The 15295-nt window shown below is 38.2% G+C and overlaps 1 protein-coding gene and 1 long non-coding RNA gene across 2 annotated transcripts in view; one reads left to right on the forward strand and one right to left on the reverse strand.

The window, feature by feature from the left end:
• Nucleotides 1–15295, reverse strand: part of LOC134739151 (uncharacterized) — a 61829-nt gene that overhangs the window by 15010 nt on the left and 31524 nt on the right. The window contains exon 2 of the long non-coding RNA XR_010125672.1: nucleotides 6272–6395. This is a non-coding gene — a long non-coding RNA (uncharacterized LOC134739151). The remainder of the gene's footprint in view (nucleotides 1–6271; nucleotides 6396–15295) is intronic.
• Nucleotides 678–4416, forward strand: CCDC54 (coiled-coil domain containing 54). Its single transcript, XM_054482847.2, has one exon. It carries the CDS (start codon nucleotides 3272–3274, stop codon nucleotides 4256–4258), a length of 987 nt encoding a protein of 328 aa, XP_054338822.1. The 5' UTR covers nucleotides 678–3271; the 3' UTR covers nucleotides 4259–4416.

A 15295-nucleotide genomic window follows, 5' to 3' on the forward strand; every position in this document is an offset into this window, starting at 1 on the left:
CAGTAAGGAAAGTATAGCCTCCAAATATTCACTTTTACCTATAAATTAGAGCTTGTTCAACTTCTAAAGTCTTCACAAATTTCTGTATCAAATGCTTTTGGTAAATAAAATAACCAATGAAAGCTTAAATTTTCTCATAATGCTAAACAGACAAAATTTTAATAAAATAAGTCTTCTATAAATATACAGTAGGATTTTAAAAAGAAAATGTCCATCTTTTTCTGAGTTGTACTAAATATATATTTTAATCATGATTGTAAGGCAGTAGAAGTAAAACACATGGACTCTGGAGCCAGAATGTAAGCATTTGAAATCCGACTCTGCCCATTTTTCAGCTCTATTACCTTAGGAAAGTTACTTGACTTCCCTGAACATAGTTAAGTAAGCTAATATTTAGAACAGTGTCCGGTATGCACCCAACAAGTCTTAGCTGTTATTAACCTGGAGGGAGTAATTACGACAAGCAGTCCCTCTAATTTAACTGGGAATTCTTGGAAAGTGAGAATACATAATACACAAACTGCCTCCAAATGTAATGAAATTTTAATAATACTAAATCTAACAATTAATGAATATGACATAGTACATTTCAGAGACGTTTCATTAAACATTTATTGTTTCAATCTTGCAGCTTTCTTTCAGTATTCTGAGCCCCTGTTTGTTTTTTTCTTCTGTTCTTAGGTATTTTCATTGGCCCTTAAAAACTGTATGGGCCCTAAGTACTGTGTCTGCAGAACTCGACGGATAAAATGGCATTAGCCAGAGTAAACGGGACGGCTGTGAACTCTAACTTTTTCAAGCCCCAAATGCCATTCCTGTGATAGTCTGCCTCTTGGAGAATATTTTCCTCAGTAAGTGTTTGGAAAGGTTTCTAGACATTTTCGAAAGGTTACTAAACAGCATTTGAAAGACAGGAGAGTAAGGCAAAATCCAAGATATTATTGATGAGCCAAAATTTTAAAATTACTGCTGGCAAAGCTCACTGTTTATACCAAATCCTGGGCCAACACTGACCTCCAATTGGGCACAGATAGAAGAAACAGTGATTTGGTAGAAGGTTGGAACTGGCATGGGTCCAAGAGGGAATGTCCTTTTGAGTAGAACGGGACTGCTCCTTGAGAGACATGTGAATATCATGTCATTTTGATTCCAGAGTGTTCAGTCTAATGTGTTTAGAGAATAAAATTAAGTTTTTACCTCAATATATAAAATGGGCCAAATATTATTTAATATTTCAAAGGGTTTGAATTTCAAATACTGTTATGTAGAAAAACCTATAAGAAGAAACATGAGAAATGGCTGATGTTATTTTTAAATTCTAAGGCAGTGGCTCTCAATGTGTGGAACGCTTTGTGTCATGAGGCCACTCTGTATGTGTGACTATGAGGGCAAAAATATTTCAAAATAATCCTAGGACACCGTTTGTCTCTTCCACTGTGCTTACATTTGCCTGTTGAAAATTACATTGCAAAAGCAATGGTGGGTAAAACTGTTGATACCTTAGCATGAACCACAGCAGGGGTACCACACTGACTAACAGTGACTCAATCAGAAAAGGAAAAAAATACAAGAAAAACCAGTTTCACTCAAGAATGTCCTCAATGAAGCAGTAAGAATTTTTAATCTTATTAGATCTCAACCCTTCAGTACATCTTTTTTATATTATGTATGATATAATGGGAAGTAAGCATAAGTGCTTCTGCAGCTTAACAAAGTATACTGGTTTTCATGAGGAAACGTACATAAGTATTTGAGTTGCAAATGTATACTTTTTTCATGGAACACTATTTTTTCTTGAAAAAAGTCTGACAACAAACTACAGTGTTCATAGTTGGGCATTTGGCAACATTTTTGCAAAACATGGATGGAGGGAATCTGTCACTTCAAGGAAAACAATAAACCAGCTTGATAAATTTCAAGATTTTCAAGCTAAAATTAGAATTTTGAAAAATTTGTATTTTTCAATACAAATATTGAGTCTTCTCAATACTCAAAGACTTTTCTGGTGAGATTGGTGGAGATATTAATGAATATGATATTTTGATATTATATAATACAATGAGTCAACATTTGGAAGACCTACATAATTCAGTGAGCCATTGTTTGCCAAATGACCAATACATGATATTACACATCTATTCAAAATAAAAAATAGAACCAGTGACTATTAATATAACAGAGTATGAAAGTTCATTGATTTGGCCTAAAATGACACATTGCAGCTAACTTCTTAAAAAAATATCATTTGTCAAATTTTCATAAAGTAGCAAAGAATGATATCCTCAATTATCTGAAAAGGCTATGAAAATACTCTCCCCTTTCCATTTACGTATCTCCATGAGGCTATTTTTTCTTCATATACTTCAAAATAATATATCACAACAGATATAATGCAGAAGCAGATATGAGAATCTAGTTATCTTCTATCAGTTCAGGTATTTAAAACGTTTGCAGATATGTAAAACAATGCCACTCTTCTCACTTTTTTTTTTAGAAAACCAAATTATTTTTTATGAAAGTATACCACTTACGTTAATATGTAATGGGTTTTTAATTTTAAATTAATAAGTAATTATCTAAGACTTTCTTAGTTTTAATGTCTACTATAAAATGTAGGTAGATATAACCCAAATAAACAAAATCTGTGTGATTCTCAATAATTTTTCATTTTTTTAAATTTATAGTTATTTATTTATTTATTTATTTATTTAGAGACAGAGTCTTGCACTGTCACCCAGGCTGGAGTGCAGTGGTACCATCATGGCATACTATAGCCTCCACCCTCTGTGCTCAAGTGATCCTCCCACCTCAGCCTCCCAAGTAGCTGAGACTACAGGCATGCACCACCATGGCTGGCTAATTTTTTTATTTTTTTGCAGCAACAGGTGTTTTGCTGTGTTCCTCAGGCTGCTCAACAATTTTTATGATTCAAAAAGAGCCTTATGACCAAAACCTTTGAGAACTGCTGTAGTTAAATGTGTTTGTTCTAAGCCAGCAGTCATTGTGACATCAGCAGCAGGTTAATGATTACCATATGAAGGATTCCATGCAGTTGACTATTATTTCACAGAGCTCTCTGGTTGGGCTGTTCTATAAGAAGCTAATCACCTAAGAGTGTCTATTGCTGTGGCTGATGATTTCCAGAGTGTTCTAAGATGTTATCAGGAAAGGCATCCAACAAATAGTAAGAGAAGGACCATTTCATTCGTACATTATTTCTTCCTGTGATTCTATGTTTTCCAACACCTTGCCTCTTGTTTCACCATGAAAGATGTACACACTTCACACCAAAAGGGTAAAAGCTGCTGCTAGGCAGATGTGGACTTCAAATCTCTCCAAGGTCAGACAGTCTCTTAAAAATGTTTACCACAAATGTAAGATTCGGCACCAAGATTCAACTGGATATCCAACTGTGACATCTGATGATTGTAATCAAGATGATGTTAGTTATGATGGAAAAATAAATCTTTCAGTAGTGCTCCAAGACGTTAAAACTGCTCAAGTTGAGCTTTTCAGCCAAATGACTGACATTGTCCATACGATACCAAAAGTCCAGGAAAAGACTGACTTGTATCAAAAACAGATGGAGGTCCTGGAAACCAGAATGAATGTTAATGAAGACAAACAATGCACAACGACTAAAGATATCCTCTCTATGAAAGAAGACATCAAGGCATTAAAGAAGAAGGTGACAGAACTGGAAAATCAGAATTACTGCTCCAGGATACATTGTCTAGAGATTCTGGAGGGAGAAAGGGGTAAAGAAATCACAGAACTGCTTTACAAACTCATACAACCAGCAACTCTGAAGAACACTTTGTCCTCTACAGACATGGAAATCTCTTCAGCAGAACCAGAGAAAGTGCCCAGTTATCCAAAGTCCACTGACCATCTTGAGAAAAAAACAATTTCTCCCCAAATGAAAACTCTGAAGAAACGTAACCATCAAAATGCATCAACGAGCTTTAAAAAAGCAAAGTCAAATATTTACATTTACCCAGACTTCAGTACATGGATGAAGCTAACTTTTGTTCATGGAGGAAAATGGACATTTTTCCTCAGTGCTACCAAGTTAGAAGAATTCATCCAGTGGCTTCTTTCTAGGCCAACCGTTCTTCCTGAGGAACCCCAGGTCATAACCCAGAGATACTGTCCATTCACTGGGCCTATTTTGAGCTTGACCACAATCTGTCTCTCCATCTTCAACAATATTTACCGCTTTATTTGTTCCTTAAAAGAAGAAGTAACTCGACTATAGAGTTACATTCTGCTTTGCTTGGCACAAAATAAATGTAACCTGGAGGCTCCAAGTATTCACACATTGGTGTGGTGGCTGTGAGTTCTTCAGTAGTTTGCTCACTCTGGGCCCACTATCTGCAGAGTTTCTCTATGTCTACAGTAAGTTAAGGCACATGATCTAATTGAACTGTTGTAATTCGTTTTCTCTCAATGTTCTTGTTTTCTCAAAGGCAATTCATGAGGACTCATCCTGGGCCCATTTTCATAGATAATTGGAAACAAAGAATGAAGGAGTCAAGGGCAATGTGAAGTATGTTTGGTGGCCTCCAAGTCAGTTTTCTATACACTTTGTCCTCGTGGCCTTTGTGGTTAAGGTTTGTGATACCAGAAACATACTCTACTGACAAGACTTCATTTTATTTGTTATTTATTTTTGAAATGGAGTCTCACTCTGTCACCCAGCTGGAGTTTAGTGGTGCAATCTCGGCTCACTGCCACCTCTGCCTCCTGGGTTCAAGTGATTCTCCTATCTCGGCCTCCCGAGTAGCTGGCATTACTGGCGCATGCTACCACACCCAGCTAATTTTTGTATTTTTAGTAGAGACAGAGTTTCACCATGTTGACCAGGCTGGTCTCAAACCCCTGGCCCCAAGCAAGCCACCCACCTTGACCTCCCAAAGAGCTGGGATTACAGGCATGAGCCACTATGCCCGGTCAGACTTTAGGTGGTATAGAGTGAAAAGGATACCCGTTGTCAAGGCTACTAAAGTTAGCAGTATAAAAATGAAAGGGATTGAAAGGCCAAGTTATTGCAAGGAACATATTCAAAATATTGGCTTTTTCTTTCAACTTCAGCTTCTTCTCTATCAAACAATTAGATAAGAAGAGAAAGACAATATGATACTGGGTAATTTTTACATTTTCATGAAAGGAGAAAAATACCATGTCCTATAGGTTTGATACAGGGGAAAAGGGAAGATCTAAGAAGGGGTGTGTGAACTAAGTTAAATCTTACCACTATAATACCATAAACTCTTATATGATAGGTTTTTGTTTGTTTGTTTGTTTAAAGCATATAGCCAAGAAGAGCTTCATTTTTAGATATAACAGGTGGTTGTCATTGTAATTTCTGAATATCATGCAGAATAATTGAAAAACAATGTTTCCTTCACCACTTAACTCAGTGAATGAAATCTACCTTCCTTTGTGGTCATATATTAAACCACAAATATTCCTGGCAAATGTACTACTCTTAATTATTTGCAGTCAATACTTTGAAAGGGGGGTTTTGGTAGTTAGCTGAGAACAAACGAAAGAGGACAAAGGACCTAAAGGTGGGCACAGCAAAAATTAAGACACAACTTTGTCTGATGCCAATCTGGGAGTAATTATATACCACATTATTTTTTCATTGACAAATATATTCTATTTGATCCTTCTTTACAAATTTATAGATATGTACATAATAACTTTTAGAATATGTCAAAATGCAGGGAATCAACCTAAATGCCCATCAATTACAGATTAGATAAAGAAAATATGGTACATATACACCATGGAATACTATAGACTGCCATAAAAAAAAAGATGAGATCATGTCTTTTTCAGGAATGTGGCTGGAGCTGAAGGCCATTATTCTTAGCAAACTAATGCAGGAACAGAAAACCAACTACCACATGTTCTCACAAGTGGAAGCTAAAAGATGGGAGCTCATGGGCACAAAGAAGGGCACAACTGATACTGGTGCCTACTTGAAAGTGAAGGTTGGGAGGAGGGAGAGAAGCAGAAAAAAATAACTATTGAATATTAGGCTTAGTACCTGGGTACTAACGACTTGAGTTTACCTACAAAACCTGTGCATGTACCCCAAAACTAAAATAAAAGTTAAAAAATAAAATAAAATATGTTAATATGCAACATACCTAATAAAAGCAAAGGTATTTATTAAATGAGTTTGTTTAAAAATGAGATAACTGTGCTTACAATGTATTGTTCTGTTAAAGGCACTAGCAATCTCTATGTATTTACTTACCACCAGAGATGTCCATAAGGAACAGCCAGCATTCTACTTCAGTACCTTAGGTGTGATGCTCACATTAGGACAATATCTAGGGAAGGCAGGCCATGACACAGGAAAATGACATCACAAATAACTTCTGGAAGAGAAAAAAGTGACCCAGCAGGTATAAGCCTGGGTCATCTGAGCCTCTGTATATCAGCACTGACTTTCATTTTTCCCCCTCACATGTCCCTTAGACAGCCCTTAATGTTTCTAGAGAGGCACGCAGTTTATGTGCACACGCTTGAGGATCAGAAGAGCAAAGTTCTCAACCTAAGTCCTAAATTTTACTCTTACAAATTATATTATTTAATTTCAATGAGGTTTGTTCTCTCAGCTGTAAAAATGTAATCATTATATGAACTTAGTAAATATTTTTTCAGTGTTCACTAATAATAAGGGATTGTGGAGGATAAAGAAAAGGTAGACATTCCATGTCTTGTAAATATAGAACATTAAATGGCATAAATAAAAAATGTACACAAAGAACTCTGAGACACGATAAATGGGGATGGGCAGCAAATAGCAATACTGCAAGTATTGCTGGTATCAGAGAAGAAACAAGCTTGCTGAGCCTTGTGGTAAGGAAGTAAAGTGAGGAGGAGGTGGAGGGGACAATGCAGCTGACAGAGGGAAAACCAGGAGCAGAGGGCGGGGGGCTAGTAGGGAATGTGGGATGTGAAAGCCACCGGACGTTAGATAACATAAAGTACAGACAGGTTATTATTTCAACCCTTTTATGGATCTAATTTTTCTCTTCAGAGATTCCCACCATGTTAATTTCAACCTGTTTTCTTTACCTACATAAGAATGTTAGAGGGGGAGAAAGTGACTCTACGTGATTTTCTCAAGGTCTCACACTGTCCCTAGAGAGGATTCTGTTTGTCCTGTTAATGAATTGAGTTCCATGTGAGCAAAGGGAGGATTTTGCTTCTGAGCCAATTATTTATTGTCACCTAGACAAGATCTCACATGACTTGTTAAAATTATAAATCATCTTATAACTCAGCATGTGAGCAAATAACTTTTCCCCAGTCCTGGCTTTCAAGTTCACCTGCCTCTCACCAGCTCACCTCCATCCCTTCCGGCTTGGAGAAGTGGCGTTTCTCTAACCCACACTCCTCCACCAGTGCCTTGCAGAGTCTTCATCAATTATTCCCCCTTTCCCCTCCATCTTAATCACCACCTATCAGTTCTTTGTACTCCGCTTACAAAAATACTCACCTGGTTCCCTTGTCCTTGTGTTCCCCTCGTCTCCTGCCAATTTCCTATCATCTTTTTGAATGAGAGGCCCACCCTCCCTGTCCCCACCTTCCCTCTCCTCTTCTCTCCATGTTTCACAGGAGCATGTCTTCCAGAACGGTGCTTTCTCGTCTAGTTTTCTTCCCATCACTCTGGCAGAGCCTTCTCAGTTTTCTTAGATGATTCCTCTGCCACTAATCATTCTGTTAAAATATGGATACTTCACTTTCATGATCCCATATCAAAGAATTCCTAATCTAGCCTCTCCTGGGACGTCCTGACTTTTGGTACCAAATTACTACTTATCTTCTCCATTTTTGTGTCTACAAAAAAAATGTATATAAATATAATTAGACGAATGTCTATAATGTATAACAGTCAAACATGAAAGTCATTGTGCATTCACCAAAACATCTCAAATCATTGTTTTTGCTATTAAACACATCTATTGGGGAGGAAACACTCGGTGGTAAAAAGAGCAAAGACATTCAAAGAAGAACAGATTTTAGAATGACTATTTACTAAACATTTATATTATGTATCAGGCACTATGCTAGTTGGGTGTACAATCATGACCCTCATAACTATGTGATTTTGGCAAATTCCTTAAACCTTATATTCAGTTTTCTCAACTCCGAACTGAGAACAATTTATGTAACGAGACTCTTGTGTTAATTAAATGAAATCATGTGTATAATCTGCCAAGAATAAAGCCTGATTTCATAGGTGCTTAGCATATGGTGGTCATTTCCTTCCTTCCGTAGGCTAAATGTCAATGGAGGGCATGAAGATGAACAGGACATGGGCCCTGCCTCAAGCAGCTCACATTCAGGACTCTGCCTCCTTTCATCAGCCATAAAGGACTCCAGACAAATAGAGAACAAAGTGACAGGCTAAATACAAATGCTTCAAACCAAATCTTGACTCCTTCATCCAAAGACAGTGTGATAAGAATAAGATGGGGTGTGAAGCTCTCCTCCTGGTCTGGGCACTCAACCAATATTCCATCATCTACAACAGTCGTTTGCCAACCTTTAATTGCACGCTGTATAAATAAGCAACAAAGAAAAGGATCTGGAGGGAAGGGCGGCTGAGTTAGGATAAATAATTTAGTTCAGTGTATAACACTTGCTTGCATAGACACAGACACTAACAGCATTCTGTTCATTCAAAAACAATATTCACCAACATTTATTGAAATTTGACTATATACCAGGAAATAGCTGAGCTAGGTGTGAACAAACAGAGATACAAAGACATCAGTCCTGTCCTGAAAGAACATACTTTCAAATGGTGTTATTTCCAGTTGCCAATTATTTTGGTCTGTTGCTTAGATTTGGATTGGAAAACCACACACTTCATTTAAAACTTAATTTAGCTTTTTTGTGGGACACAAATCAAGTCCCATTTAGAAAAAGACATTGCTTTCCTAAAAGTAATGTTTTAAGGTTAATTCATCAAGACAGAAAAATATAGTTTTTTTCTAAATGCTTCTACACACCTTCAAAATGTAGACTGTCACCAACATATCAGTGGATTATGCTCTGAAACTTTGTTTGTAAATCCTTTAAAACTCAGAATGCATACTACAAAGAAATAGTATTAGAGTTGGATTTCTTGACCAACCTGTAAACGCTGACTGAACTACAATGTAGCTGAGATAATGGCATTAATAAAACTCTAAAGCCAAGTTTTCGTCTATTCACATGCTAAAGTGTATTCAGGAAAATAACTGCAATAGTGGTCGTCCTGACAGCTGGACCAGTGCCCCCATGCTCCTTATTCTCTCTTCTATCTGATAGTGGAGTGAAAATTTCATAGATTGACAGCCCTAGTGGAGGACACCATGGAGAACAGGGAACAAAGAACAGCAACTAAGTGGGGGCCAAGACAGGTGCTCCAGAGATGGGAAGCCAAGGTGGAAATTCTTGGGTGAGGAAAGAGACAAAGGCTCCATGTGGCTGCTGAGAATCTAGTCCAGGGAATAAGGACTGAAGTGGGGCCAACGTCATTTTTTACAGTGATGAGGGACCGAAGGCTGCGTACAAGGGAGATAATTGAAGCATGTAAAGCATAATTTTTGGCACATAGTCAGGCTTAATAAATGGTGATAATGATACTGGAGGTGATGGAATAGAGGCAAAAACTGTGGGTTTTGCTTCTTCATTTGTTTTTTGGAATACAACCTATTTGGAGGCTAATTTTATTTGTCAGGAACATGAAACTCCAATGTCAGTGGCAGATGGAGTTACTGGAGCAGGGCAATGGTTGTGCAGATGGGACATGTAGGTAAAGGAATGTTGCACTAATGGGGCTCTTGGGACAAAGATAGGATATGTGAGCTTGTCCTCTCATCCTTCTCCTTTTCCATGCCATTCTTTTCACCTAAAGCTTGAGATACAAGGATGTGGGGTTTGGGGAGACACATCCTAGACAGAGGCAGAGGTGGGGTGGGGGAAGAACAAGAAGAAGAAGAAAAACCCTTCAATAGGATTAAGAAACAACTGATGTTCTAGTGCAGCTCACTCCTCCCACGCAGAGCAAAGGTACTACACCATGAGCTCTGAAAATGCTAAAAAAGGCAAAAAAAGGCAGTGCTTCCTTAGGTAATTTAATGACATGACCATCCTTTTTCTACCCTTAGTTACATGTTAGCCCTAAGGAATCTGCACAAGCTTCCAGGAATGGCTCTCAACAGGACTCTTCCAATCTTTGCTTTAGTCAAAGATTCCACCAATTTTTTTCCCACCTATTTTTAGATTCTACCTTTCTCTCCCACTCTCATCTGCTGTCATAGGAAAAGAATGCATGAAAATGTGGCCGGGTGATCATCTGATTCTGAAGATTTATTCCTAACGTCAGTTGTTTCAGAAGGAGTGTTCTCATCGGTCAATCTCCTGATGAGAGGTGTGACATGTCTTTCAGATTATCAGAAAATCTAAATTTGGATAGTGCTGTCATTTATAGTGACCCTTAGTCAACTTACATTTACCAAATATAAAGATAATAATTGCTTGATGTACAGGCTGTAATTGGATCACAGCCATCAGTGACATGATTATTTGTTGTTATAGCAATATTAATGAAATTATGCCTATGGCAGCCTAATTAGAGGAGCACCATCACGACCCAGCTGGCATTTTCAATATGTTATCTAAGAGGTATGATCAGAAGACATATCAGAGCTGACTTAATGAAGTTTCTGATCAGAGGCTGCTCTGAAGACAATGAGCTATTGAAGGAGACAAAGAGGAACCCGTGACTGGCAAATTTATGCAGGCTGTTATAGAACAACAAAACACAACAGAGTTTGCTAGATTCAATCTTGTTGAGAGTGGTAGCAATAGAAATTTTCTTCCTTCTCAACAGCAGGATCCCAAGTCATAAAAATTTAACTATGAAAATAAGCTTAAAGATTACTTAGTTCAGTGATATTCAAGTGGGGGTACCCCCAAGGGTCTTTAAAATATCTCCCAGCAGACGTTTGCAAAGTAATCCCTCCCAATACCATGATACATCTATGGGTTGGGGGGGACATGACATTGTCTGTACCCCATTTAAGAATCATGACAATGGGACCAGCATAATGTAGGGACTAAGAAGAAGCACCTAGATATTGAATAGGCCAGAATTCATGAGGGCTGTTACTCACTAGGTGTGTGCGACCTTGCTGAATTTCTTCAATCCTCTGAGTTGATTTTCTTATCTCTGAATTGGAGATAATAGAATATAAAGTAAAATTATGTGCTACAGAAAAAAAATGAGGAAAAACACTTAGCTCATCATCTGGCACATAGTAGGTACTCAATTAATGTTCCATATAACTCTACCACTACTACTAGTACTATTACTACTACTACTGAACAGGCTGGGCAGCTGCTGTCTAGTATGTTGAGGCAGAAAAAAGACTGAGGACCAGAAAACTGGTCCAACTTACTGAGGAGGAACCTGAGATCCAGAGGCAGAAGTGACTTGCCTAAAGTTACCCAGCTTATAGGAGTGTGAACCAGATTCCAGGGCTACAGATGGTGGGTGTTGTGATTTTTAGACCATACTGAATCCTTGGATTCTGACAACTTAAGTAATAATCAGTGAAAATAACCAGGGAAATGCAGTGGCCTGGCAGTCAAAGTCAAATTGAGCTGTGCTTCTGTCCCTCTGTGCAGTCTCCCTGATGTTTTATAAATTATCAAAGTGCATTGATTGAGGATAAGAAATCTGCTATTACTGCAATCCAACTGAACCCCTTTCCCCAGATCATACAGTGCATGTTCCATTACCTTTGAGACTTTGACTTTTCTCACCCCATAATTTGTCAGGCTGGTCTTCTATTATTGATCATTTGATCAGGGATGAGGTGTGAATATTATACGGCAATGTATGTATGTACACACGTATGTAGATTTAGATATATGCATACATATACGTATATGTGGTATCAAATGTGTGTGTATTATACACACACATCCCAGAGATTTATAATCTTTGATCAATTTTTTTTAACTTATTGTCAGTGCTATTGTTCTAGTTACTATAGCTACAGATGAAAAAAACAATAGTGATAATAAGCACCCACACACACATACTTGTAATAGAAGACTCAGATGGTCCCTGTAAATGTTAATGTTAGAAAGTTGAAGAGCTGTGAATAATATAGTTTATATGAATCTTAAAGGACAATGATAACTTACTGTGAAGCCTGTCATTCAAGGGAAGAGCAGAGTTTGACAGGAAACATGTATTAATACACTTAATGTAAAACCTAAAACCTAGAGAAGCACTCTCAGCCTGTCTTCCCTTCCCTCTTGCCATCTTCTTTAAAAAAAAAAAAAAACAGGATTATTTCTCTTTTCCTATCTCTTTTCCTGGGCTTTTGATAAAGTGTTACTATTTCCACCAGTGGACTTCTCCCTCTTTCTCTCTCTATCTCTGTCTCTCCCTTCTTCCTCCTTCCACCTCAGTTTTTCTCAGGATGGTGCAGTGGCCCATGGGGTCACACATATAGTAACTTGCCAGCCAGGGTCAATTTCCCCCACTCAGTTTCGGTGTTTTACCTTCCCTATTCTTCCTGATTCTACTTCCTGTTATCCCTGCTTCCTGCTCCAACTTCCTCTCGTGGTTTCTTACAGCTACATCCATTTCCCAAATCCCCCTCCCTAGGTCCTGATTTCTGTGTCCAACTCAGGCCGGCAATCATGCTTCGCCTTCTGACTGTCCTCTTGGTATGGCTGCTTCAATGTACCCATCTGATCCTAGACTGTATCTCCATTCTGATTCATTCTTACTTTTTTCCCACAGAACCGATGGTAATACAGAATAAAATTTTATTGTAGAACTTGTTTTGTGTAATAAAGACAATGGAATGTTCCTTGGTCTGAATTTCAAAAGCAAGTGAATTGAACAAGTTATAATTTAGCTAGGGAAGTAACTTTAGCTATAGTTGCTTTTACTTATTATTTTTCCTATAGCTTCTCAATCGCAAAAAAAAAAAAAAATCTTCATCCTGAGAAAATACATGCAAAAGGATTTTAATCCAATTTTCTTATCTTTATTTGCTCTTATATTCTGGTCTCTTTGTAGTTTCAAGCAAATTAATTTGTTTTAATTTCTAAGAAGAGATAGGGGATATTTTTGGTTGTTTTTCAATTCACTGAAAATGGGTTTTAGAATAAGCATGTTTTGAAGGAACACTGAGTCTGTCACCTGCAACAATGAAATGTAAGAAAGTCAAGAATAGCATAAACAAATAATTAGACAAAAATTTCAGATTTTTGGAAATTACTGGATCTGAGATGAGATTGCTTCCCTAGCTCCCCTTAACTCTTGGTTTAAAACAAAAACTTCCTAGGTTTTGAACTTCCACAATTACGAAATCAATTTTAAGTATTTATAACTTTGAGAATACTACATGACTAGACAGTCTAAAGAAGACTGAAAAAATTGTAAAGATTCAGTTCACTCTGACTCATCTAAATGAGGCAAAGAACTAGGTAGTCTCAAATTCATTTCTCTTTCACTTTATTAAAACAAACTCATCTTACAGACAAATGGAATTTTTAATCAGGAGTGAAATTGCCCCAGCCAAGTATTCTGGTCCCTTATTAACCGCAAGTGCAGAATATTTTGAAGGACAAGAAAGACATGCAGGGACATGATGCACAGGGCTGCTCTGGATCCCCTGCCTCAGCTTGTTCTGCAGTCCCTGCAGTGGGTGGGGGTCCCAGCTGGCAAAGCCCTGAAACGCATCTCCATCACAAACTCCTCAATTCTATGTGTTTCTTTTAAATAGGCTTACTTCCAGGACATATATTGGGAAAGAACATGAAGAGGATATGTCCTCCTTCCCGTCTGAAAATTAACCATTTTAATCTGCCAAATCAGCCCCAACTCCATGAAATAAATCCCAAATTAAGCAAGGAAGCAATAGTTTCCCACTGCTATCATCTTGGATTTATCTCCCCATGTTCTTTCTTAAAAATTAATATTATTTTGGCCAGGCACAGCGGCTCACGGCTGTAATCCCAGCAGTTTGGGAGGCCAAGGCAGGTGGATCACCTGAGTTCAGGAATTCGAGACCAGCCTGGCCAGCATGGTGAAACCCCATCTCTATTAAAAATACAAAAATTAGTCAGGCATGGTGGCACACACATGTAATCCCAGCTACTCGGGAGGCTGAGGCAAGAGAATTGCTTGAACCCAGGAGGCGGAGGTTGCAGTGAACCCAGATCGCTCCATTGCATTCCAGCCTGGGCAACAGAGTGAGGCTCCATCTCAAAATAAATAAATAAATAAAATTATTTTAATTGACAAATCATTATCATATACACATGGGGTACAATATGGTGTTTTGATACATGTATGTGTGTTAGGGTTCTCCAGAGGGACAGAACCAATAGAACATATGCATATATAAAAGGGAGTTAATTAGAGAGAATTGGCTCACACGGTTACAAGGTGAAGTTCCTTGATAGGCCGTGTGCAAGCTGGGGAAAGAGAAAAGCTGGTAGTGGCTCAGTCCAAGTACAAAAGCCTCAAAACTGGGGAAGCCAAGAGTGCAGCCTGCAGTCTGCAGCCCAAGGCCTGTGAGCCCCAAGAAAACCACTGGTGCAAGCCCCAGAGTCCAAAGGCTGAAGAACCTGGAGTCTGAGGTCCAAGGGTGGGAGGATCAGAGGCAAGCATCCGGCACAGGAAGAAGAAAGAGAGCCAGAAGACTCAGCAAACAAACTTATCCCACCTTCTCCTGCCTACTTTGTGGGTGCCCACACACACTGAAGATTGGTCTTCATCTCCTCGTTCACCGACTCAAATGTCAGTCTCCTCTGGCAACACCCTCACAGACACACTCAGAAACAATACTTTACCAGACATCCAGGCATCCCTCAATTCAATCAAGTTGACACCTAACATTAACCATCACAGTATACAACGTGGAATATTAAATTAAGCTAGTTGACATATCCACCACCTCGCCTGCTTATCATTTTTTTGTGGTGAGACATTTGAAATTTACTCTAAATTATTTTGAATCACATGTTCTCATGGTAGTTTTGTTTTTTATTTTTTGAAGAACTTACATGCTATTTTCCATAATGCCTGCCCTAATTTATCTTCCCACCCATAAGCTTCTCTTTTCTCCCCATCCTTGCCAACATTTATCTTTTGTCTTTTTGACGATAGCCATTTTAACAGGTATAAGGTGATAATCTCATTTAATTTTGCATTTCCCAGGTGGTTAGCAATGTTGAACAGTTTTTC

The sequence above is a fragment of the Pongo pygmaeus genome, chromosome 2 (genome assembly GCF_028885625.2).
Source record: "Pongo pygmaeus isolate AG05252 chromosome 2, NHGRI_mPonPyg2-v2.0_pri, whole genome shotgun sequence".
NCBI classification, from domain to species: Eukaryota; Metazoa; Chordata; class Mammalia; order Primates; family Hominidae; genus Pongo; species Pongo pygmaeus.